General features: G+C 43.2%; 2 protein-coding genes across 13 annotated transcripts in view; one reads left to right on the top strand and one right to left on the bottom strand.

Annotated features, from left to right (window-relative positions):
* Positions 1-23,419, top strand: part of NEK11 (NIMA related kinase 11) — a gene marked incomplete at its 3' end in the record, with an annotated part of 277,731 nt that overhangs the window by 23,048 nt on the left and 231,264 nt on the right.
* On the bottom strand, positions 91-19,425 carry LOC309629106 (uncharacterized protein). 12 transcript variants are annotated; one of them, XR_014244836.1, is made up of 5 exons: positions 18,165-19,425; positions 12,519-12,569; positions 9,647-9,853; positions 8,613-8,685; positions 6,209-6,992 (listed from the first exon to the last, which is right to left on the bottom strand). XR_014244836.1 is itself a non-coding variant. In XM_082392842.1 (4 exons), exons 1-4 carry the CDS (start codon positions 18,166-18,168, stop codon positions 2,173-2,175), a joined length of 372 nt encoding a protein of 123 aa, XP_082248968.1. In that variant the 5' UTR covers positions 18,169-19,425; the 3' UTR covers positions 91-2,172. The 12 variants fall into 12 exon arrangements, 2 of the variants coding, with proteins under 2 accessions (XP_082248968.1, XP_082248969.1); XR_014244837.1 differs by having other exon boundaries at positions 9,647-9,793; XM_082392842.1 differs by lacking the exons at positions 6,209-6,992; positions 8,613-8,685; positions 9,647-9,853 and adding exons at positions 91-2,257; positions 3,237-3,468.

Below are 23,419 nucleotides of genomic sequence, written 5' to 3'. Positions count from 1 at the left end.
TCCAGGGTATGAGTTTTTCCTTCTTTGCTACTAGGGGTGTTTTGCTGGAAAAGTTTGAGAAGCACTGCTGGAAACTTGTTATTGAGACCTCGTGGTGGGATGATTTTTCACTTTTTGAAATAACTTGGCTGTGAAGTGATAGTGATGACAGTGTCACTTTGCCATCCTGTGTGTCTTGGAGGTGAAGGGTGTAAATCTGTTGGCAAGTTATTTGTAAGCAAAAATCATGTTGTAAAATTGTCTAGTTTGTGGGTAGGCAGGCAGTCGATACAATGAAACATTTACAGCTGTGATTTTTTGGGACAGCCTCAATGCCCTCTGACCTTAAGCCCTAGAGTACCTGAAAATGTTAATAGATGTTCTGTGTAAAAAGGAGTTCCATGATTAAATGAGTTTGGAAAACATTTGGCTCCACAAAATTAAACCAGTTTGTTTGCTGAGGAACTCTTCAGAGCCTGAAATCTGCTGGCTAAATTGTGACCCTTCAAGAGCTTTTCCCAACTGTGCTCAGCCACTGAACTCCCTTCCCCAGGCCCCTCTGAATAGCACTGGTGTTCTGAGGAGCCCGGCTTGGGAGTTACTACCCATGTTGGACACCGTGCCACCATGTTGAAATTATTGGTCACAAGCATATGTGGTATTTAAATTTACAAGAGATTCAGTAAGAGGAATAGGAATGAAAGTCACTGTTTTAATACTGACCATCATGACCAGCAGGTGGTGCTAAAGTGACATGCAGACCAACTCCCGAGGGGGCAACATCCCTACTGGCAGGATTAACTCAGGTCCATAAAGTCATCTTCATTTGGTTACAGCCTACCAATATTTTAATTTCACTGGTTAAATGAATAAAAGGCTAAGAATAGGTCATTAACGTATTTTTAATTTCTTCATAGGAAAAGCACAAGTCAGCTGAGAAATAAATTTGGAAAAATCTTTTTATCTTCACAGACTGTTTTAACTGGCATGAAATAGGTTTGTTTTTTCTTGCCATCTATGTATTAGGTGGACATTTCCTAGTTTCGGTGTACACGAAGATGTATGCATGCTCTATATCGAAAGAAAAAGCCATATATTTAACTAAACGTCACTCTCCACTGTCCTTGAGAATGGCCAAGAGCAGCTTCATCCAGCAAGCATCCAGCTGGTGGCTATCAAGGAGATGAAGCCGCTATGGCCACTGTCCTCCAGGTACTGGTATTGGGCTGAAAATAGGATTTGAGTGCAAATAGCTCTATTAGAAGGGCCATGAGGTGGGAGGGATCAGGGTCTCTTAGAGGTTGAGAGAGATCTGGGCCACTTCATTCTTTTGAGGTCTATTAAATATGAGACTTTGTAAAACAAGGCAACAAAAATGGGGTATGTTTTAAATTTAAACACAAAAAATTTAACATGCAAAAGTGCAATGCAATGTGACTGCACTGCTCACAAGATAATTATAGAATTACTATAAATTCTAACTCCTAGTGTGTTATAGCTGGAGTGGCCCAGAAATGGGAAATACATTTAAAGTTGGGTGAGGACATCTTTCAGAGCTGTCAGTGTGTCTGTGTGACAGAGAGGGTACAATCTGTCTTGGAGCTCTGGTGAAGAGTCAACATTCAGAGCCCTTGAGGAATCTCCAGTCCCGAGCAGAAGGCCATTTTGGTCACTTTGATGAGAAGCGTTGATGCAAGTGATAAACCCAGAGGAGCTGCAGGGAAGAGAGGCTCTTCCAGGGAAGGACACCTGGCCCACCTGATGGGTGCGGAATTGCTGAGACAGCCTAGGGAAAGGTTATAGCTTAGGTTGACGGGTGTCTGCTGATACGTGGGACCAGTTTGATGACCCTTCAGAGGTGCAGTTGGGCAGCCTTTCCACCCTGTCTCTCCATCCTCCTCGCTTCAAGGCTTTGCCTCTTTTTCCAGATGTAGCAGAGCAGGGCTGATGTCTTCATTAACTGCCTGGACTGTGTCCCTCCCGGGGACAGGAAGGCAGTGATGCCCTGCTGTTTCCGGGTGAGGAGGGCGGTCACTCTCTTGATTCGAGGATATATCTCGCCGAGTCCCACAGGAAAAGTACAGTGATCCAGTTTACATTAGCCAAATGCTTGATGCCACAGAGTCATTCATTCAGTGCAGTTAGGAAGCGGTGTGTACCTTAAGTAACCCGCAGTGTGAGTGGGTGGGTTGCTCACTGTGTCAGGTGCTGTTCTAGGCCTGGGATACAGCAGTGAACACAGCAAAGTCTGTTCTCAGGGGGGTGCATTCTGGTGGAGCTAAGGAGAGAGAGAGAGACAGTGGATAAATCAAGTTATATAATGCACTGGAATGTGATTAAGTGCTATAGAAAGAATAAAACGGGGGAAGAGGATGGGAGTGCTGGGTGTGCTCGTCCATGGTTCATATTATGTTTGGTATTAGAATGGTAATCAATAATGACTCTGACAAAAAAAAAAAAGCCAAGATAAAAGACCATCAGAAGGAATTTTGGAGCAAAACCTGTCACCAAAGCTCTTGTTTTCCCAGTAGCAGAGGGGTACAACATTTTTGCATATGTTTGTGTTTCTAAGTCTGGGCAATAGCGCAGAGAGACCGTGTTATTCAGTTCCTTTTTCTGGAGGTTGGAGCCATGTTACAGGGGAAGAAGGATGACTGTGGGTGGGGGAAATGGCCCTTGAGTTTTCCTCTGAAGGGCTTTAACCTCATTTCACTGCCTTGAGGTTCAGTGGAGATGTCTATGAAATCTCTGGCTGGTTCGCACCGTCTCTGCCTTGTTGTGTGTACTTCTCTGCTGAAGAGATTTCATGTGGATGAATGGTGCTGTGGTGTTGGGTTGGGAGAGATCTCAAAGGAGATAGCCCACCCCGCCCCCGCCCTTGGGTAGGGAGGGGGTATGTTAGGAGGTGGGTGTTTTCAGAGGGGCATTCAGCTTCATGCGGTGCCTCCAGCAACAGCCAGCATGCTGTGTGTTTTCTCATGATCGGGGACAGTGATGGAGGCCCTCAGGAAGTCCTCCATGTGGGGCCTGAAAGTCTCCAGACACTTGCATTAGTGGTTTCTCTTGGGGAGCACATGGGTCTAATGCTCAGTGACTACCATTTATTATGTTTAAGTGTCACCCTGAGATATGGGTGCCTCCCTCCCGGAAGATGGGCTGTGCCCTGCAGTGAGAAAAGCATGCAGAATTTGATGCTCCCTCGGAGCGAAACCCCTCGCGGTGGGAAAGCTGGCCAGTGTGCTGTCCATGGTGCTGACCTCGCTGCTGTGCTTCCAGACGTGGGTCCCCATCTCTGCCCTGAAAAAGGATAGCCAAGGGTGTCAGAGCTGATGCCTTCCACAGGTGGGCACCTCCTTCTGTCCTCGGCCCCCAGTCTCAGGGAAAGCCAAACCAGCTCTGGGTCAGGGCTTTTTAGACAATGAAGAATCTCCTCTTCAGGCTGAGGGCTGAAAGCTGCTGATATATCTGGATATTGCTTGTTGTTGTATTCTATATAAATGAAACACATGGACTCATCTCCTAATGTCCCGAAGCCTCCATCACAGTTCCCTTACTACAGCTGAGGTCACTGAGGAGAGGTGGTGGGCATAGCTCTAGGGTGCGCTAGAGAGCCGAGAATATTGTAACTGAGGATTTAACCATTACATTTTGAAAACAAACTCTGTAATTGATTAAGGATGAAGTGTTTGATTTTCTTTTGTCTTAACTTTCTATGAATATAAAATTGATCAAAGTTGATCCCGAAAATCACAGAAATTTGTCTTTCTATATTGTTTCCCATTAATTATAGTGTTACTTTTACTTTTGAAAAAAACAAAGTACTTCAACAATATCATTTCATTTGAATTTTCAGTAGTTCAATGAGGATGCTTCAAATAAAAAGTTTTTTTAAAAAAAATTCTGGGTAAACTACAAGGTATTACTGATCTCTTGTTCAGGAGAACCCTTAAATACTAAAAATACGTTTTCAGATTATTTTAAGGAGAAGCATTATTATTCTTGGTCCTCATGAAAATAGATTTTACCTCATTGAAACTACTATGAATTGCTTCAGTTTTATTTCAAGGTACTTTTTCTGAAGCTGGAGATTCATATACAAGAGGAAATTTTATTATATACATTAATTTTGCTTTTTACCTACATTCTTAAAGAGTTAGGGTAAAACTATTCTAACTTAATAGTCATATTTCTCTGACATAAGTTAGAATTTTAGAAGTGCAACCCACAAGAAATAAAACCTGATTTTGAAGTGTAATAAAAATCCCATCAGAGTCTCGTCATTCATGGGAGCTCTGTCAATGTGCATTTAACCCTTCCATATAGCCCCTTTAGGACCTGAACCAACTTAAGATCTATCCACATGGTATGAGGTATATGTGTTTAATAGCGCTTGTATCAAAGTGTGCACGTAGTTGATTCCTGTTTGACTGGCCTTTTCTACAGACTCTAGAAAGTCAATTTTTAAGTGAGCCCACTGGTGGTACCGTTGCTCCGAGTACCTGATTTGCATCGGCAGATAAAGATGTTTCAGTTCCTGTAGATGTTCCTATGGCTTGCTGACTTCCTCATCTGTGACCATGGTCTCACAGCCCTTCCATGTTAAGAACATTCACAGCAGCGACGGACACATAGGGAATTGACAGATTTGAGCCCTGCCTCACTTTATCAAATGTGTAAAAGCAAAATTGATCCAGTGACCAAGAATGAGGTTGGTTAGTTTAGCATGAGTCAATTATAAATAGCTTTTATGTTTGAATATTATAGGTGGGACTGGCTACAAACTTTGTGGGACCCAGTACAAAATGAAAATGCAGAGCCCCTTGTTAAAAAATTATTAAGAATTTCAAGCCTTTGATAACAGAGCATTAAGCCAAGTGTAGGGCCCTTGCAGTCTTCGGGCCCTGTGTGCCTGCACAGGCCCTATGCCCAGGAAGCCAGCCCTGAGCACAGGATAGCATGGAGATTGCCATGTGGGAAGGAGCAGCAAATAGAGTCTCCCCCATATGACAGACCCCATGGCATAGTTTAATACCTTCAAAATAGTTACTATTTTGGTTCCAGGGGTCTAAAGATAATTAGCAAGGGTGAAGTCATCTTGTTTGAACGTATCTTTAACCTCACATGAAATCTTAGACATAAAGGCCTGGGAGGCCACTTTCTAATGAGAGAAAATATGCTTTGTCTTATCCTTGTTAACTGGCTTTCATTGCTTTCCTCATTGAGGCAATTTATCTAGACTTCTGATGATTAACTAAGCTGAAGTTTATCTGGTACAGTGTTCTCTGGGTGAAGGATGATAGATTAAGCGTAGCTGGTGTTTCACATTCGCTCCATTTACTTTCCTTGTTTTCCTTGTTACCTGAGAGCAAATGGCCTTAAAGCCTACACCTCTAGCTTTGCTCCTTCACCTGTTATGCAGTTTCGTATTTCTAGGGTCTAAATGAAATCTCCGTTTGAATATCTAGGCAATGTCTGAAATTTAGCAAATGAAATGGAAAGCATCCTTTTTTTTTTTCTGGTAGTTACCACTTCCAATTCTGAAGACTGGTAAATAGCATCACATGTGACTGCCTTCTCTGCCCACCACATGGCCAGTCACCTGCCAGTTCTTCCTTAAGAATCTTCAAAATTTACCTTTATTCTCCACTGTCACCTTACTATAAGCCTTTGTAATTTTAAATCTGTAGTAGCTTCCTGGCTGGTGGGAGACTCTACTCTTTCCTCAAGCTCAGGGATAACCATTTTTTCAAAATGCTGTTTTTATAATGTCACTCTCTTGCTAAAGATCTTACAGATCTTGAATCCCTCCTGTCAGACAAAATTTAAATTAAGCCTCATATTCAAGGCATTCTGTCAATTGGACCCTCTCTCTCTGTCTGAACTGTGTTAGTCATTATTCCTCAACATGACCAGTCCACCTCCCCTCCCCACACTCCTAGGAGAGAGTGTGCAAAGGCATTTTAGCCTTTAACCTGGAAGGTTTTCTGGTTCAGATCACAAGGTTACAAAATGTCCTTTTTGGTGACCAGAGTGCCCCAAGACTGATGGTGAGCTGCCAGGTACCATCTATTCCTTGGTTATACAGCGATGTACAGATTACCCCACAGCACTGCAGTTACATTGCTGCACACATGTTCTGTCACCTTAAATTGTGCTCCAGAGTTATGGAGAACCTTGTAATTATTTCCTAACAACAATTTTTGTACACTGCAGCTCTTCACCTAAAATCTAAGCTCCTGGAAGACATGAATTGGGCCCTTGAGGTGTTTTTACATGTCCCATGGCAGCCAGTGTTCCCAGTGCCCATTAAATTCACGCATTATCAACTCAGGCATCCATCAATTGAACATTGTGTACTCTACAACCTGATGCCCTGGACTTGGGACTAGGCACCGATGACATCAAGAATCAGGGGCCCAGGAAGGCCACTCTGGTGGTGGCAGTGGCAGCAAGATGGAGTTCCCAGGGCTGGTGATGTCAGCAGGGAGGTTGTCCCTGTTCTGGTCCTCCTGAAATTCCTGGTGACTCTGTGACCCACCCACTAAGTTTGTAATAAATTCCTTCCTTCTCGGCTTCACTCAGCCAAGTCTTATTTTGTTGCTTGGAACTGAGAAACCTGGCAGACAACAGGAAGATAAGTAGACATGTATTATGGTCTCTAGAGTGAGATAGCTTATGTGGGCCTGGGGGAAACAGAGAAAAGCAAGACATAGAATAAACATCCAGAGGGAGGAAAAACATACAGATTCTTCTTTAGTAGAGACTCAGTCTATTTTAGATACGGCAAATACCAGGATATGTTATCATAAGGCAGAATATTTTAAAATTAATGGAATCTACCTGGTACTTTCCCTACAAGGACCACATGCTGTTCTACATCTCAGCCAATTGCGACTCCCTTCTGCAACTTTCATAGCAAATAGACCAGCCAAATGCCAAGCTCAGTCGATACCACGTGATGAGGTGACGTCCTTCTGCCTGTGACTGTTGCCCACCAGCCCCACGCCTGCAGTCTAGAACAGCATAGATCTCATGTTTACCTCTGAATACATCACAGCTCTTCAGATGTTTAAAGAATCTTTAGTTCAGTTAGGGTAGTAGTTATCAAACTTCAGTGTGTGGTGGAAACCTCCCCAGGACGTTGTTTACATGTGGATTCTGAGACCAGAAAGTTTGACCCAGTAGGTCTCAGTTGGGACCTAGGAGCCCTGGGTGATTCTGCTGTAAGTGGTTTGTGACTTCTATTTATTAAGTCCCCACTGTATGCCCAGTTTGGACCAGGAGCTGGAGTAAAAACAAATAGGAATATACATTTTTCCAAAGAAGATGCACAAATGGCCAAGAAAGCATATGAAAAAATACTCGACATCATTAGCCATCAAAGATATGCAAATCAAAACCACAATGAGAGATAACTTCATATCCACTAGGATGGCTAGAATAAAAGTGTCCATGAGGATGTGGAGAAGTTGTAAACCTCATACACTGCTGATGGGAATGTAAAATGGTGTAACCACTTTGCAAACAAATCTGCCCGCTCCTCAAAATGTTAAACATAGAATTACCACATGACCCAGCAATTCTACTCCTAGAATATGTTTTCCAAAAGAAAAACATATCTCCACACCAAAACTAGTACACGAATGTTTATAGCAGCATTATTCGTAATAGCCAAAAAGTGGAAGTAATCTAAATGTCCATCAACTGACAAATGGGTAAACAAAATGTGGTCTATCCATACAATGGAAAACTATTCAGCCATACAAAGGAATGAAGTACCGAAACAACATGGATGAACCTTGAAAACATTAGTGAAAGAAGCCAGTCACAAAATACCACATGTCGTATGATTCCATGTATATGAAATGTCCAGAATAGGCAAATCCATATAGACAGAAATCACAGATCAGTGGTGGCCAGGAACCATGGGGCGTGGGGATGGGAGTGACTGCTAATGGGCGAAGGGTTTCTTTGGGGATTGAATTAATTTTTGAGGGCTGCTGTAACAATATATCACAGACTGGGTGGCTTAAACAATAGAAATGTATCTCTCACAGTTCTAGAGGCTGGAAGTCCAAGGTCGAGGTGCTAGTTGGATTGGTTTCTTCTTAGACCTCCCTCCTTGGCTTGTAGATGGCAGCCTCCTCATCGTCTTCATGTGGCCTTTCATCTGCGTGCTACTGTAGCATGTCCCTGGTGTCTCTCTCTTTCTCTCTCCTTATAAGGACACTGGTCATATTGGATTAGGGCCCCACCTTAATGACCTCATTTTAGCTTGATCATCTCTTTAAAGAACTTCTGAGGTATTGGGAGTTGGGACTTCAACCTGTGAATTGTGGTGGGGGTGGGCATAATTCAGTCCATAAGAGGGATGATGAAAGTGTTCTGAAACTACACAGTGATAGTTTCAAACCTCTGAGAGTATACTAAAAACCAGTGAACTGTACACTTCAAAAGAATAGATTTTATGGTACCTGACTTATATCTCAATAAAGCTGTTAGGAAGGAAAAATAAAAACTAAATTGGACATGGCTCTTGCCTTTAAAGAGCTTACAGGCCAAGCAGGCCAACCAGGTTGTAAATAGGCACTTTCATCCCCTTTGCAGGGCCTGCTAGACGCCGGTGCACTTACCCTATTTTTATAGGGTGGAGAAGACATTGCAGAAGGGCGTGTAGGAGCCAAGTCTTACAGGACGAATATGAATCTGGCAGAAAAAGGGTAAAGAGAGGGTGTCCCAGGCAAAGGAAATAGCATGGAACCCTGGCATATACAGGGACTGTATGATGTAGTTATCTTACTCTGATTTCTCAATATTATCAATGTTTCAACTGCTGCTTGGAGGTTACATTAATCCTGAAGTGGAAAGAGCCTTGGCCTTAAAGTCAGATTCCCCTCCGTTTGTATCTCAGTCTCTCCACATACTTTGGACAGCAACCTAAACTCTCAGTTTTCTCATCTGTAAAATGGGGAAAGTAATAACTACTCTGTATGGTTATAAGTATTAAACGAATGACACAGGAAATATCCCTAGCACATTCTCATAAGTTACTGCTCAAAATATATTAGCTCTGTTCCCTCTCATTCCTCTATTCCTTGGGTAACCTGATTTTAAGAACCCTGAACATTATAATTGTCATTCCTTGGTGACAATATACCCCTTGAAATGAGGTTCCCAGGCCTGAACACAAGGGGCTGGATGGAACCAAGTATATTGATGCTAAAACCTTTCATACATTGCAAAATGATCTTAGAGTCTCAGGACCTCTTTTAGAGGTCACATCATATTACGGTCTCGTATTGAACTTTGGGGGGGCAACTACTCTCCTCCCCACACACTACCATCAGAATGTTTATAGATGAGATAGTCTACTCTTCAGCCGCATTTCACTCATCTTTGATTTGTGGATTTGATTTTCCGACCTGTGACTGGAGAACTTCAGGTTTAGCCTTGCAAGTCCAACCTGGGTGGCTTCCAGATCACATTTCAGCTTCTTTCATCACTTTGGAAAACTGACTCAGCCTGTGTCTATTGATGCTGCTGCCTGGCTTTGCATCTTCTGCAAACTTGGTAAATATGTCTTTTGGGATCTTCATCTTAGTCATTAGTAAAATGTTGGTGAAGATATCATTAGGGGTGGAACCGAGGGCATTACAAGAGGGCGTACCTGCAAAACGGCCTGAGACCCAAGACTCCAGGATGTTTGGGTTGCTTGTTCACCCGGCCATGGGTCCACATGGAGACTGCATCCATGTTAAAGGATGTCACAAGACTCTTCTCATTGACAGATGTTAACATGACTTCATCAGATGGGCTGGAATCATGATATCCCATGACTAATTGCTTCTCGCTGATCTTCCAATCAAATAACCCTCTAACAGAAAGGAATTAGATTAATTTAGTATGGCTTGTTTTCTGTAAGCCCACGTGAGCCTCTGCTGGCCACTGCTTCATGTTCTAAATGCTTACAAGCCGTCTGTTTGTCAGTTCTTCGACTTGGCCAGAGATTGGTGTCAGGCTTACTGCTCTACAATTTCTGAAAGACACTTTTCTTGAAAATCAGAACAGTACTTTTTTGGTAGGGGGAGGTAGGAGAGCACCTCTCCCTTTTTTCCTGATTATTCAGATTATCAACCTTGGTGCAGAGAATGTATCTTCAAGTTGTGTTCTTGGCATGCAGCTCACCTGGTTCTGACTCCATAAACTCAGAAGGCAGGATCCCAGGGTGGTGAGGGGCCCAGAGTTCAGAAGTGGGGGGGGGGGGTCTCAGTTTCATTATTACCAGGTGTGGTCACTCAATCAACTATGTGCCTTTAAGAGAGGATCTTAGCCTGTCTGTACCTCAGTCTCTTCATTTCAAAAATGAGGATTGTAACAATCTCTTAGCACAGTGGATGTGGTGCCAGGTAACTGCTCCTCATACGGCACCTGCTGTTGTCACAGTTAACACCAGTGTCACTGTTTTTGTGGCTGGATGTTTTCTCAGGATTGGCTCATATCTTGGTTTTGGTTCTCTTTTTAGGATATTCATTTCATCCTTTTAAGGTACATGACACTTTCTGATAGCTTGTTATGCTTTGTCTCTGCGCTCCCTCTGGATTGCAAAGCCTGCATGGGCAGAGGCTGTGCCTTGGACAAGGAGAGTGTCTTGCACAGCTCAGGTGCTCTGTACACAGGTACCAAGTGTAGAGACTAGAATTGAGGTAAGAGTTGAGAAGCTTTCCTCATAAGTTCAACATCAAAGTGTTGTTGTAAGTTGGAATTCTGTTTCTGAATGAGTTCTATTTAAAAGAATTACTGATGTCTCCTTGGGGACACCTCCACTGCTATGTGACTAGAGTGAAAACTGCTTTATGTCACAAAGGATCCAGAGATTGAGATCCCCCCTTGTAATAGGCAAGACTTACATCTACGACATAACCACCAATGACAGCAACAATAGTAATAGTAATAATCATTATCATACATTCCAAGAAGTTGGGAATTGAATTTGAAGCTCAACCATAGCAACAAGTTTTGACCAGCACATCTGTGTTCTTCTTTTCCTCGTTCTTATTTCCACCTACCCTTGCTGGTCTCAGTTTTCTATTTTATTATATAAGTTATGTCAAATCCTCTCTGGAATGAGGCTGAGTACAAATCCATTCAAGTAGTAAATTATGTAGCAGGACATGTTCAGAGGGTCAGTGGGCAGCTGTACTTTATCACTTCTGGGAACAGAACAAGAGGTAACCTATGCAAACCACAGTTTTTAGGACGTGAGCCAAAAGTGTAAGGGTGATTTTCCTTATGGTGTTTTAACTCTGACTGGAGTTTCTGGGTCCTGTGGGTGTTGGCTGCAGAATGGTCTCAGGAGGGCACGTGGTCGAGTCTCACAGCCTCTCTGGCTTCTAGTGGCCTCATCTGGAAAGTGAGGGGCTGGGCCAGCAGCGGGTCCCAAACCTTTGCTGCTGGAGGAGCTCTCATGTTTCCTGTAGTGGGAGGGGCACACAGGCCCTCTCGCTTGGGCTGCTCTTCAAAGCCCCCTCCAACCCCCCAGCCTCTCTAGAGCGCTGGGACCCTTCAGCGTTCGCAGCGCCAGCAGCCCTCTGATCCCTCCCCACTCCCAAGCTCGCTATTCAAAGTGTGCTCCCTGGACTTAGCCGCTCAGGGCGCTGCCTGGGACCTAGTTAGAGACGTGTCTTGGGCCCACCCTGGACGGTATTGGGATAGATCCCTGTGATTTCTGTGCACAACGCAATTTGAGGACTGCTCTCAGATGCCGTGTCCTCCTTTGAGGCTTCCTCAGATATCACGCTTTATGAGTCTAACAGTTCTTTTTCCTTTCATTATATGAACATGAAAACACTTTGATTTATCCTCAAATAAGTTCCAGACTCTCCTGAAACAGTGCTGGTGGAAAACCGCGCTCAGGACTCTTTTGCAGTGTCCTTTGCTCAGCGTGGTTTCCTGAGGAGCTGGCCTCCCTGCCGAGCTCCTGCGGACTCCTTGGGCAAGTGGGACAGCCCGGCACAGTCACCGCTGTGAGAAGCAGCAGCCGTGACGTTTCCAGAGCACTTGGCTTAGCCAGGCTCCCCTCAGCCTCCTGACTCTGGGAAGTGAAGCCTTGTGTGATAGGAGGCAGGCCAGCCCCATGTCCCCCATCCCTTCCTCCCCTTACATAGCCCACTGTGACTTTTTCGTGTGTGACAAATCATTGACTAAACCCATAAGCTGTCATTCAGGGAAACTGGATCCTTTCTACTAGTAGATTCTAATTTGAGCTCTGTCAGTAGGTTAAGCCCTGGCTTTCTGGTCATAAAAACAGATTATTTTCAGCCTCAGCACAAGTCAGCAAAAACATGAGACCCAGAATCAGTTGCTTAAACCCTCTATTGGGAGTATGCTAATCCAGAGCTTCGTTTCCCTCCCTTTCTATCTCAAAATTAAATACAGTAACAACTGCTTTGTGCTATAGTTAAAGAGAGAGTTGTAGCTCAAATCCCTATGTTATAATTACTGTGATGATGAAATAGAGACTGAAATCTGTAAATACAAACCTTTTTCCATTTTGGCTGTCTTCATGTTAACTTGAGGCCAACCAGCACCTGCTATAGATAAGATCAGGAGACTTTATTTCACTGAAACCCTAGATTGTTTTTTTGGAGCACCAACTTTCTTCTTGCCTGGATCTTAATTTAATTTTACTTTATACAGGGTTTATCCTTTGTTGGCTTTACCTAGTCAGGGAAATGGAGCTAATCAGTTTTTGTTGCTTCTTAAAACTCAATTTGTTCCCGTCTTGATTTCATGATAGACTTTGCATCACATCTGATTATCTCATTGCAATCCGCAATTCTAGGTTTTTTCTGTAATGTTCAAAATAAAAACCTGACATGAATTATGTATCAGAATTTTGCATTTTGAATATTAATATAACAGTAATTGTAAATTTGGAGCATAGAACAGTCATAACAAGAGCTAACCTATTATCTATGTAAATTATTCTTTCACATCCCTACTGACATTGTCATGCTCCTTAACTTCCTTGCTGACACAAACAGGATCTTTGTTTGCTCTAAACTCAGTACCTTTCAAAGTGTGACAGAGTGAATGAGTGATTGATTGCATTGAATCTTATCGATATTTTTGTTCTCAAGGCATGTTACTGCATTGTTGAACAATTTTGAATCAAGTGAGTTTTGCACAATTGAGCTTTTTGAAAACTGGCCCTCACACACACACAGTCACACCTGCAGGGTTGTGGTACCCAGGACAACCTCAGAAATGTAATCTAATGCTAGGAAAGGTAAGTCCTGGGAAACATTGTCTTACCCTTTTGTGTGATCTCATTCCAAACCTCCAAATCTGGGACTCTGTAACTGGCACAAACTCTTGATTATTGGTAAGATTTTCCATAACACTCAAATGGTAATTAATAAAAACAGACATAGCTTCACCAGTGCCTCATCAGGAGCAAGACCGTTATTCTAGTCATTTCGTTTTCTCTTCTTTGATGCTAAGGAGGGGATGAGTAGAGCAGGTGATGGGTGTTTTTGTTCTTTGAAAAATGGTTTGAAAAATGAGAAAGTTTTGGGCTGTCTTAGCTGCTAGACACTGCAGATCCTATACACAAATGAAAGAGGGGAAACTGTTAAACTTGGAGACGGAATTCTGTTCTTTGGAGTTGTGGTCTGTTTCCTCCTTCAAGAGGTGAACAGCGGCTCTGCTGTAACTTCTCTATGACCTTGGATACATTAGTCAGTCCTGGACACTATAAAACTCTTAGAAGAAAACATAGGCAGGAGGACACTCTCTGACATAAATCGCAGCAATATATTTTTTGATCCACCTCCTAGAGTAACGAAAATAAAAACAAAAATAAACAAATGGGGCCTAATTAAACTTAAAAGCTTTTGCACAGCAAAGGAAACCATAAACAAAATGAAAAGACACCCTACAGAATGAGAGGAAATATTTGCAAACAAAGCGACCGACACGGGATTAATCTCAAAAATATTCAAACAGCTCATGCAGCTATCTCAATATCAAAAAAACAAACAACCCAATCAAAAAATGGGTGAAAGATCTAAATAGACATTTCACCAAAGAAGACATACAGATGGCCAGAAAGCACATGAAAAGATGCTCAACATCACTAATTATTAGAGAAATGCAAATCAAAACTACAATGAGGTATCACCTCACACTGGTCAGAATGGCCATCATCAAAAAAAATCTATAAACAATAAATGCTGGAAAGGGTGTGGAGAAAAGGGAACCCTCCTACACTGTTGGTGAGAATGTAAATTGGTTCAATCATTATGGAGAACAGTAGGGCGGTTCCTTAAAAAACTAAATATAGAACTACCATAGATCTGGCAATCCCACTCTTGGGCATATATCCGGAGAAAACCATAATTTGAAACATGCACCCCAATGTTCATTGCAGCAGTATTTACAATAGCTAAGACATGGAAGCAATCCAAATGTCCATCGACAGAGGAGTGGATAAGAAGATGTGGTACATATATACAGTGGGATATTACTCAACCATAAAAGAGAATGAAATAATGCCACTTGCAGCAACATGGATGGACCTAGAGATTGTCATACTGAGTGAAGTAAGTCAGAGAAAGACAAATACCATATGATATCGTTTATATGTGGAATCTAAAAAAAATGGTACAAATGAAGTTATCTACAAAACAGAAATAGAGTTACAGATGTAGAATACAAACTTATGGTTACAGGGGGTAAGTGGGGGAGGGATATATTGGGAGATTGAGATTGACATGTACACACTACTATATATAAATTAGGTAGCTAATAAGGACCTACTGTCTAGCACAGGGAACTCTGCTCAATACTCTGTAATGACCTATATGGGAAAAGAATCTATAAAAGAGTGGATAGATGTATATGTATAACTGATTCACTTTACTGTACAACTGAAACTAAGACAACATTGTAAATCAGCTATACTCCAATAAAAATTTTTAAAAAATGGCAGCCAAAAAAAATTTACTCAATCCTCAGGACCTTAATAGGTTGGGCTGCTTTGATGGATCTACTCTTGAGGGTCTTGTCTAGCTTTAAAATTCTGTAAATACATAAAATCCATCCCAAGATTGGAAGAGAGGTTGAGTGAGGGGACAGGATCAGAAACTGGGCAGCTTTGTGCTTCTATTGGGCCAGGTCATCCAGTGGGAGTTATCATCTCTGAGATGTTAGGAAACCTCTGAGAAGAACCATTTTCCAGGATGAAATATCTTTTTGCCATTTTTCTCTGTCTATGCAAGTGTTACTGTCAGCTCCCATGGGTAAGTCACTTCCTGATAAGGGCCATTCCAGCAAGGATGTTAGGAAGCAGTTTTTATAAACTTTCATTTTCTGAAGGATGCCCAGCATGTAGGCTGATGTGCTTCCATAAGGGGAAGAATCACACATAGGGATTGTGTCTCTCACCACCTGTACAACAGTGCTTGGTGGGGTGTTAATTTTGATCATGTAATAGTCAATAAACGTTGATGGTGCATCCACTATGTGCTAAGACTTGTGCTAGACACCGAGGATACAGAAAGGAACAAAATGTAATTGTTCTCAGTCTGGGGATGGAGACCAAGAAATAAATATGAAAAGACATAATTGTCAGAGTTCCTATGGTGAAGGTAATGAATGAGCTGAGTTTTGAACGGTGATGAGTGTGCAAGCTTGGTTCAATTCAGACATACTGCCAGGTGCTGGGAATCCCACAGTGAATGGACTGTGAGCTAGCTCTGGGTGCCTGCAGGCCAGTACGGGACCTCCTATGTGAATAGACGTCACAGGGGGCAATGGGAGCCTGGAGGAGGGGCCCCTATCCTACCCCTGAGGGGTCAAGAGAGACTTCTCTTGGATGGAGGCTTCTCACAATGCCGCCATGTGAATAAACATCACCTCCAGTTCTTGGAACTTTGTTTTACCTTCTAAAAACTATAATGATCACCCTTGTGCCTCTAACACCTAATGACATCATCCTTAATTTCTTAAGTTTGAGGCTTCAGACTATGTAAAACAAAGTAATTCCTTATATTAACAATTTTTTCTATCTCCAGAGAATTATAGAAAAACGTATATTTATTATTATTTATTAAAGTATGTTTTCTTAATTGGGGGGGAGCAGGAGAGGAGAGAGACCAAATATTTTAGAAATTCATTTTTTCTTGGTCATTTTCATCCAGTATTTTTTATTTTTTTTAATTTTTTTTATTTATGGCTGTGTTGGGTCTTTGTTTCTGTGTGAGGGCTTTCTCCAGTTGCGGCAAGTGGGGGCCATTCTTCATCGCGGTGCGTGGGCCTGTCACTATCGCGGACTCTCTTGTTGCGGAGCACAGGCTCCAGACGCGCAGGCTCAGTAATTGTGGCTCACGGGACCAGTCGCTCCGCGGCATGTGGGATCCTCCCAGACCAGGGCTCGAACCCGTGTCCCCTGCATTGGCAGGCAGACTCTCAACCACTGCGCCATCAGGGAAGCCCCAGTATTTTTTTTTTAAAGAAAACATTTTTAATCTTACAGTACAGTACCTTGAAAAGTACAATAGTACACTACAACAGCTGGCATACGGGGGCTGGTATCAAGTGAAGAGGCAAGAAGAGTTACTGACTGGAAGAGGGAGAAGGGGTGGGAAGTATTTTTTTATTTGTATATTTTACCTTATTTTTGATTGCTGTATTATCTGTGCCCTTTACTTCACTCTTTTCCTCATTGTCCCTCATTTTAGAAACCTCCTGTTTGCTATCACAACTCTAATATCTCTACCCAAGGGAAGGAAGGGAACAACGGTGGAATTTTAATCTTTCTGAATCCTGATACTTTTTGATAACTGCTAAAATTTTTGACACATGAGAATTTTGAATCAATGAATAAAATTGTTTTCAAATTATTTAAAGAAATCCCATGTTATCTTAGTTTCCAGATTCACTAACAACAAATAATTTCTAGTCCTTTATTCAAATAGTTTTTTCTCACTATACATCCATTTTTTTATAGTTCATTGTAGTTTACTTTGTCATAATTTTTTGGAGATTCGTATCAATGTCCAAGTAGAAAAGAACCAAGTTATCTTTTCCAGTGTAAAATAGGAGACTTAGCACTTTCTAAGGAAATAAGACGTAGCCCCTGTTCTCAAGGGGCTTATCTCTGTTCTAATCTTTATGTACTGCACAGCTAAACCTAACTCCCTTCCCTTGGGTTTTCACAGCCTGAAGCACGTACCAATGTGTGTAGTGTTCACCACGTCTTCCACCTCTGCTTCTAATCTCTTCTTTAAAAGCCTCCTCTTTCTTCTTGTAGCAAAGTGTTTGTATCAGGATATCTTTGGCCACCAAGATGGCTTAGACAATAAGAAAGACTCATCTCCCTAACAAAAAGTCCAGAGGGAGAGCAGATCCCCGTGATGAAGTCGTCAGGGACCTTGGTGCCTTCCCGTCACCCAGCCTGTCGTCTCAGGACAGTTCCTTCAGGACGCCAGCTGGCTGCCGAGGTCAAAGGAGTCACAGGCGAATGATAGCATTGCAGAGACGGAGGAAGGGGACTCTCCTCCTATGCTTCTCTTTTTTATCAGTGAGGAGCTTCTTTCCTAGAAAACCATCATGAGACCTCCCCGCATGTCCCAGGCCAGAATTACACCACATGTCTAGACTGATCACTGGCAAGGGGACTAGGATTACATGGCGGGCTTAGATCAGTTATGATTCACCCCAGGGGCTGGAGAGAGGGGGAGACAGCCACCCTCTCTTAAAATAATTAAGCCACAATATTTAATGACTGTGCTCATCTGTATAAACAAGAAAGACAGAACTGCCTGACCACTTGTCTGGAGGTGTGTGGGAGAAGGAGTGGGGGTGGGAAGAGCCCTCACTGGTTCTCAGGGGAACTAGAGTTGGCTCCGTTACATCCCTGGTGGTAAAGAGAACTTTCCAAGGCTGTGGAAAGGAGCTCCAGGAAGCTGCTCACTGTGAAAGCAACCCACTCATATTTTTTGGCTGAAAGGAGAGGGAAGGGCAGGTTGTTCTCAGTGAGCTCTCAGGAGACAGTCCCAGCAGCTTTGGTAGAGGCTGTGACTTAGACACAGGTAGGAGATGGCTGCCTGGCCGTGAGGGCACAGATACCCAGGCTGCCCTCTGTTACCCTCCCCCCCACCCCCCGACCCATTCACACTCACTCATGGATTCCTGGGCTCGGCTGTGGAGTCTCTGTCAAGCCCTGGGAGGAGAGCTTTGCACAGCAGAGCAGTTAGACACTTTGTGTCTTCTCTGTCACCTCCAGGGAGCCCCCCTGGGAAAGGGCTGGTTGGGGTCCATCCTCAAGCCAGTTCTGTTCTTGCACTGACACCAGAGATTCCCTGCGGAAAACTTCCACTGAGCGCCAGCGCCATTTCCAGCCTTGAGACCTGTGTTCAAGCCATTTCTGTTTTTTAAGTTTATACAGATGGGAAGAGCCATCGAATTCACATGATTATTAGATACTTTTTATTCAGGTAATATTTACCTTCAAAACTCCTACTCCTGAAATTTCTGTTTACTCTTTTCTGTTCCTTAAAAATAAAAGGCAACTTGCCTAATTTGTTATGGTACCAGCATTGAAACACTGCATGGAACTTGTTACCACAAATGAAAATATAATCTAAACAGGAGCCAGGAATAGCATATTTGCCAAACAAAAATGTCTGAAATGCTTCTACTGTTCTTTGTTCTTCATTTTTTATCTGTATTATTATTATTAGTTATTTTTGCTTATTATCTGTACATAATACTCCCATATGCTGCTAATGTGTTTGTAAACGAAGTCTCGAGAAGCATAGGAGATGAAATTTATCTATAGGTTATAACTGATTTGCAGTTTCATTATTCAGTGTTACAGACACTGTGTCTCAGAATCACTATATCCTAGCTATCTTCAGGAGTAAAGGTAAAATAGAGCAGAATTTAAAGTGGAGAAAAGTTGCCTTTATTTTCATCCCTGTGGCAGACGGTGTTGGGGCTCCACCCATGTCCCCTGGCCAATTAGCATTTCCTGTACATGGACCCAGCCTCCACCTGCGGCAGGGGCAGTTCTGCCTGAGGCCTCCCTGGCTGTCAGGGCCTCTGTGCTCCAGTGGGGTGGAGAGCGGGGGAGTTGATACTCCCAGGAGCAGCCTGAGTCAGTGGATGAGGGAGTCGGTCCCCGCCCCTCGGGCAGAGGAGCCCAGAGGTATGTTCTATGCCTGCCCCTAGGGTTCCTCCACAGTTAAGCCCCAATTGCCCACAGTTGTAACTGGCTTGATAACAGGCCCTTGAATGGCTCCCCTCCCTTCACCTCACTTTCCTACCCCTCTTCTTACTGCCCAAATTGATTACCTGCCTCAAATCCTGTCTCAGGGTTTGCTTCCTGGGGACCCCAAACTAAGAGGGTCCTCTAGAGCAGAGCATGGCTCGATACATTATCTTTTAAAATGTAGTTATATATAGCTCAAATGCTTTTTTCTGATTAAAAATTGGGATAGATAAATGGCGGGGGGTGGGGGGGGATGCAGGGGGTGGAAAAAAGGAAGGAGCGTTTTGTGAACCTGCCAGGTTTTTAGATATTTTAAGAAATACCCCTCCCTGTAACATTTTCATTCTTCATTCCATAATGTATACTGTGGTTGTGTGTGTGTCTGTGCATGAGTTACTCTAAAGAAGGATATATAGATATTGAAATTCTCAAGCAGTTTTCTTTTTTTGAAAAGTCACCTGCTTATTAACTTTCGTAGCCTATTCAGGTAATGCAAATATAGCTGTCCCTCTACTGGCGATTGGTTTATACAGGGCAAATTGTAAAGAACGATAAATTCATTTCTTTTGCTACTTGGAATCCACCTGGGGAGAAGGCAATTCAGCTTACTTCAAAGTAGTTTCCGTGTGCAAAAGTGAATGTCCTGGGGCTCTAGTCTATAGATTTTGCATTTTTTCTCTTCTCAAAGGAGAGTTAGGGGTCCTCACCCCATCCCCAGCCCTATTATTGCATTTATTGTGAAGTTGTTCAACTATTTTTGTACTTGTTGGCCTTCCCCATGAGACTGAGCTTTCTTGGAGGGCAGGAGTTTTATCTTTTTCATCTTTCTATCCCCAGAACATGACACTGTGTTTGGCATACCGAAGGCAGTCAATAGATGGTGAAATAACAGAAATGTGGAACTTTCGATGTGAAGGTATTTGGCAGTGGCTGCCTGGCACCTTGCGTGGAGTCAGAAGTCGGGCTCAGCAGAAGGATTTCGCTCCTTAGTTGCTGGTGTCTGCCACGGGCACCTGAGGCTTGCTGTCCCTGCACTGTATGGTGATGTCATCTGAGCTCCGTCTGTGTCCAAAAACGGCAACATGCCTGTGATCAGGGGTGGAGAGGAGAAGACCAGATGAATCAGAGTTTGTGCCCTGAAACAAGGTGGGTTCAGGGATTTAATTGTTAAAAACAAAGGCAGGGCTTCCCTGGTGGCTCAGTGGTTGAGAATCTGCCTGCCAATGCAGGGGACACGGGTTCGAGCCCTGGTCTGGGAAGATCCCACATGCCGCGGAGCAACTGGGCCAGTGAGCCACAATTACTGAGCCTGCGCGTCTGGAGCCTGTGCTCCGCAACAAGAGAGGCCGCGATAGTGAGAGGCCCGTGCACCGCGATGAAGAGTGGCCCCCACTTGCCACAACTAGAGAAAGCCCTCGCACAGAAACGAAGACCTAATGCAGCCAAAAATAAATAAATAAATGAAATTAAAAAACAAAGGCAGCTCATAGATTATGGCGTATGATGATGATGCATAAAATAATATTATCCTTTTCTCTGGCCACAGACATTAAAAATGTTTCTGAATTGCTGAAAGAAGGAAAAACAACTGAAATAAAATAAAATTCCATCTGTAGTATACTCTCCACTAACACCTGCAATGTTTTTTCAGCTACTCCTTTAGGTGCCTTTAGTTCCCGGCTTTCCCATCTTTTATTAATGTGCCACGTTTTGGAACAAATATCACTGCCATTTTTTCACGTCCCTTTACGTTTTAAAGTTATATGTCATATTAAAGGGGATTAAGTAACTTTTAAAAGGATGTTTTTCCACTCTCATGATACTTCTACCCATAAAAGGCCCTGAATCCCTCAGAAGATCCTAAGTTTTAAGACTCAAATAAATGAATAAAAATTAACCTAAATGAGTCAAATTTTTGGAGGTTCAGTTTTCATTATCCCAAAGTGAGTGCTTCACGGGAACACCTCACGGTGCTTCTGTGATGCATAATCGCGCGCGTCAGGGCTCTAGATGCAGGTATGAGTAGCCGCCCTCTGCACGGTTGAGGCAGAAGGGGATTTATTCTGAACACAGATAGCTCTCACAGCTGCGGGAGGCTACGGGGAAGGGGAGGCTAAATTTCCAGGAATGTCAGCCTGGAATTGGCCCACTGCCACTGCCCCCAGGCCCACGCTCTTTCTTAGGACACCTGTATTAGCGAAGGGAGGTCCTGTGCCTTCCCTGTCCTTCCACACAGCTCACACCCAAGGCAAGGTCCCGGCTTGGTCCAGCTGACTGGCAGAACCTAGGTCCCACACTGGCACCCCAACTCAAGGCAGGTGGGAGATGGAGGAATTGTTGTTGTCTGTCTGTTTTTATCTAGAGAAGGCAGGACCCACAGCCCAAGGGTCTCCTACAATGTAGGGAGGCTGTCTAAAGACACTGGGCAGCCACAAATGACAGATTTCTGCTATGATATTGTCTCATGAAAATAGCAGGCAAATTGTCTAAACTGGCCTCTAGTGTTAAAAATATGTGTAGCAAAAAGATGTGAAGGAAGTACACAAAATTGTTACTGCTGATGATCTCTGTTGTGGATTGTGGACTATGTTTTGTTTTCAAATTTTTCTGTAATAAAACTATATTTCCTTGTAAATTAGAAAAAAAATGAGAGCTGACCATTTAAGAAAGGATTAGTTAAAATAATTGCAGCCGTGCTAGATGGATGAAAACTCTTACCTTGAAAGTCCTGAGCAGATTTAATAATCTGTTAAACAGGTGACTATTGAAATTTTTAAAAAGCAAAAAATATTACTGTCTTATTTAAGCTGCAGTTAAAATCTGTTTCCTCTGGATTTGCCCTCAGTGGCTGCAGTAGCTGCTGATCAAATTAGAGAGTCACAGCAGCTTAAATCAGGAGGGCCTCAGACATCACTTACCCTAACTTTGTAGCACCCAGCTTGATTTGAAGTTTTAGAAAATACAAGCATAGTCATATACACACATTTATGCACACTGCTCTGTTTACTATCTGTCTTCCTCAGGAGACCCAAGGGCAGGGGTGATGAACTCTCAGAGCCCACTACACCACTACACACACAGCACTCCTCACTGAGATTCCAGAACTCTTAGGCCCCTTGGTTTACTTGCCCCTTGAAGACCTTTCTTTCACTCCTACCCCTTGCTGGACACAAGGAAATGTGAGGTTCCTGCTTTGGAAATATAGCAGGGCTTCTGCTCTGGGGCTCTTCTTCCCATCTGGGAGTTTCGTCCCCCAGGACACGGCCTGGGGGACATGAACTATTTTCAAGGGCTCAGCAGTGCCTAATGTTCTTGCCTCCCCTCCATCTGGTCCTGAGGGTCTCTCTCACATCGGGCAGGGAGGACACTCACGCCACTGGTCAGGTGCTCCTTCGGATCTTTTCTCTTTGGCCTTGGTCTCTCCTTTGGAAAATCAAAAGCCAGGGATTTGACTTATATTCTCTGTAGTTTGTGATGTCATCTTTTTCCTGAGGCAGCCTGTGCTGCTTGTTCAATGGGAAATATGTGAAAGACTACAGGAAAATTTGGGGAAAATAACCCTGAACTTCTCAAAGATATCATCTGCCCCATTTGTATGGAAGGTGGGCCAATTTGAAGGGAATGAAATTAGCTATAGTTATCCCAAATTTCCAGTCACTCTCCAAAGTTTGTCAGTTCACTACTGATTCTAGAAAGAAACATGCCACTTGGGAAAGAGAACAGAAAGTTTGCAAAATGAGTGAGTCTGAAGGGGTGCCTGTTTTTGCAGCTGCTAAAAAGTTTCTCCTGAACAGCTGAAGTTCTGATAAAATAAATATCTGTCCTGTTACTTAGGAGAGGGTGACAGGCTGAGTGTCACTGAGCCAGGGACAAGCTTCCTTGACTTGGTCAGTTTCTGCGTTCTGCTCGGCTGATAAGGCTCTCACATTATGTGACATGCAATGAGAGTTTCCTCTATCAGTTTTAGGTAAGGAAGGTGGAATATCTCCGCATCTGCCAGAGGTGATTATATTAGATATCACCTGTCTTGATAGCCCTCCCTTCGTCTGCTAAGCTGTGGGCAAATGAGATTTTATGCCTTATCATCAGGCTGCCAGACGGGGCTCAGATAACTATATGTAAAATCCCATGCCCTGTTGCACAATAGTTGATGTTTGCAAGAAA

Source organism: Balaenoptera borealis, assembly GCF_965194805.1.
Source record: "Balaenoptera borealis genome assembly, chromosome: 5".
NCBI lineage: Eukaryota > Metazoa > Chordata > Mammalia > Artiodactyla > Balaenopteridae > Balaenoptera > Balaenoptera borealis.
This window is presented reverse-complemented; position numbering and strand designations above follow the sequence as displayed.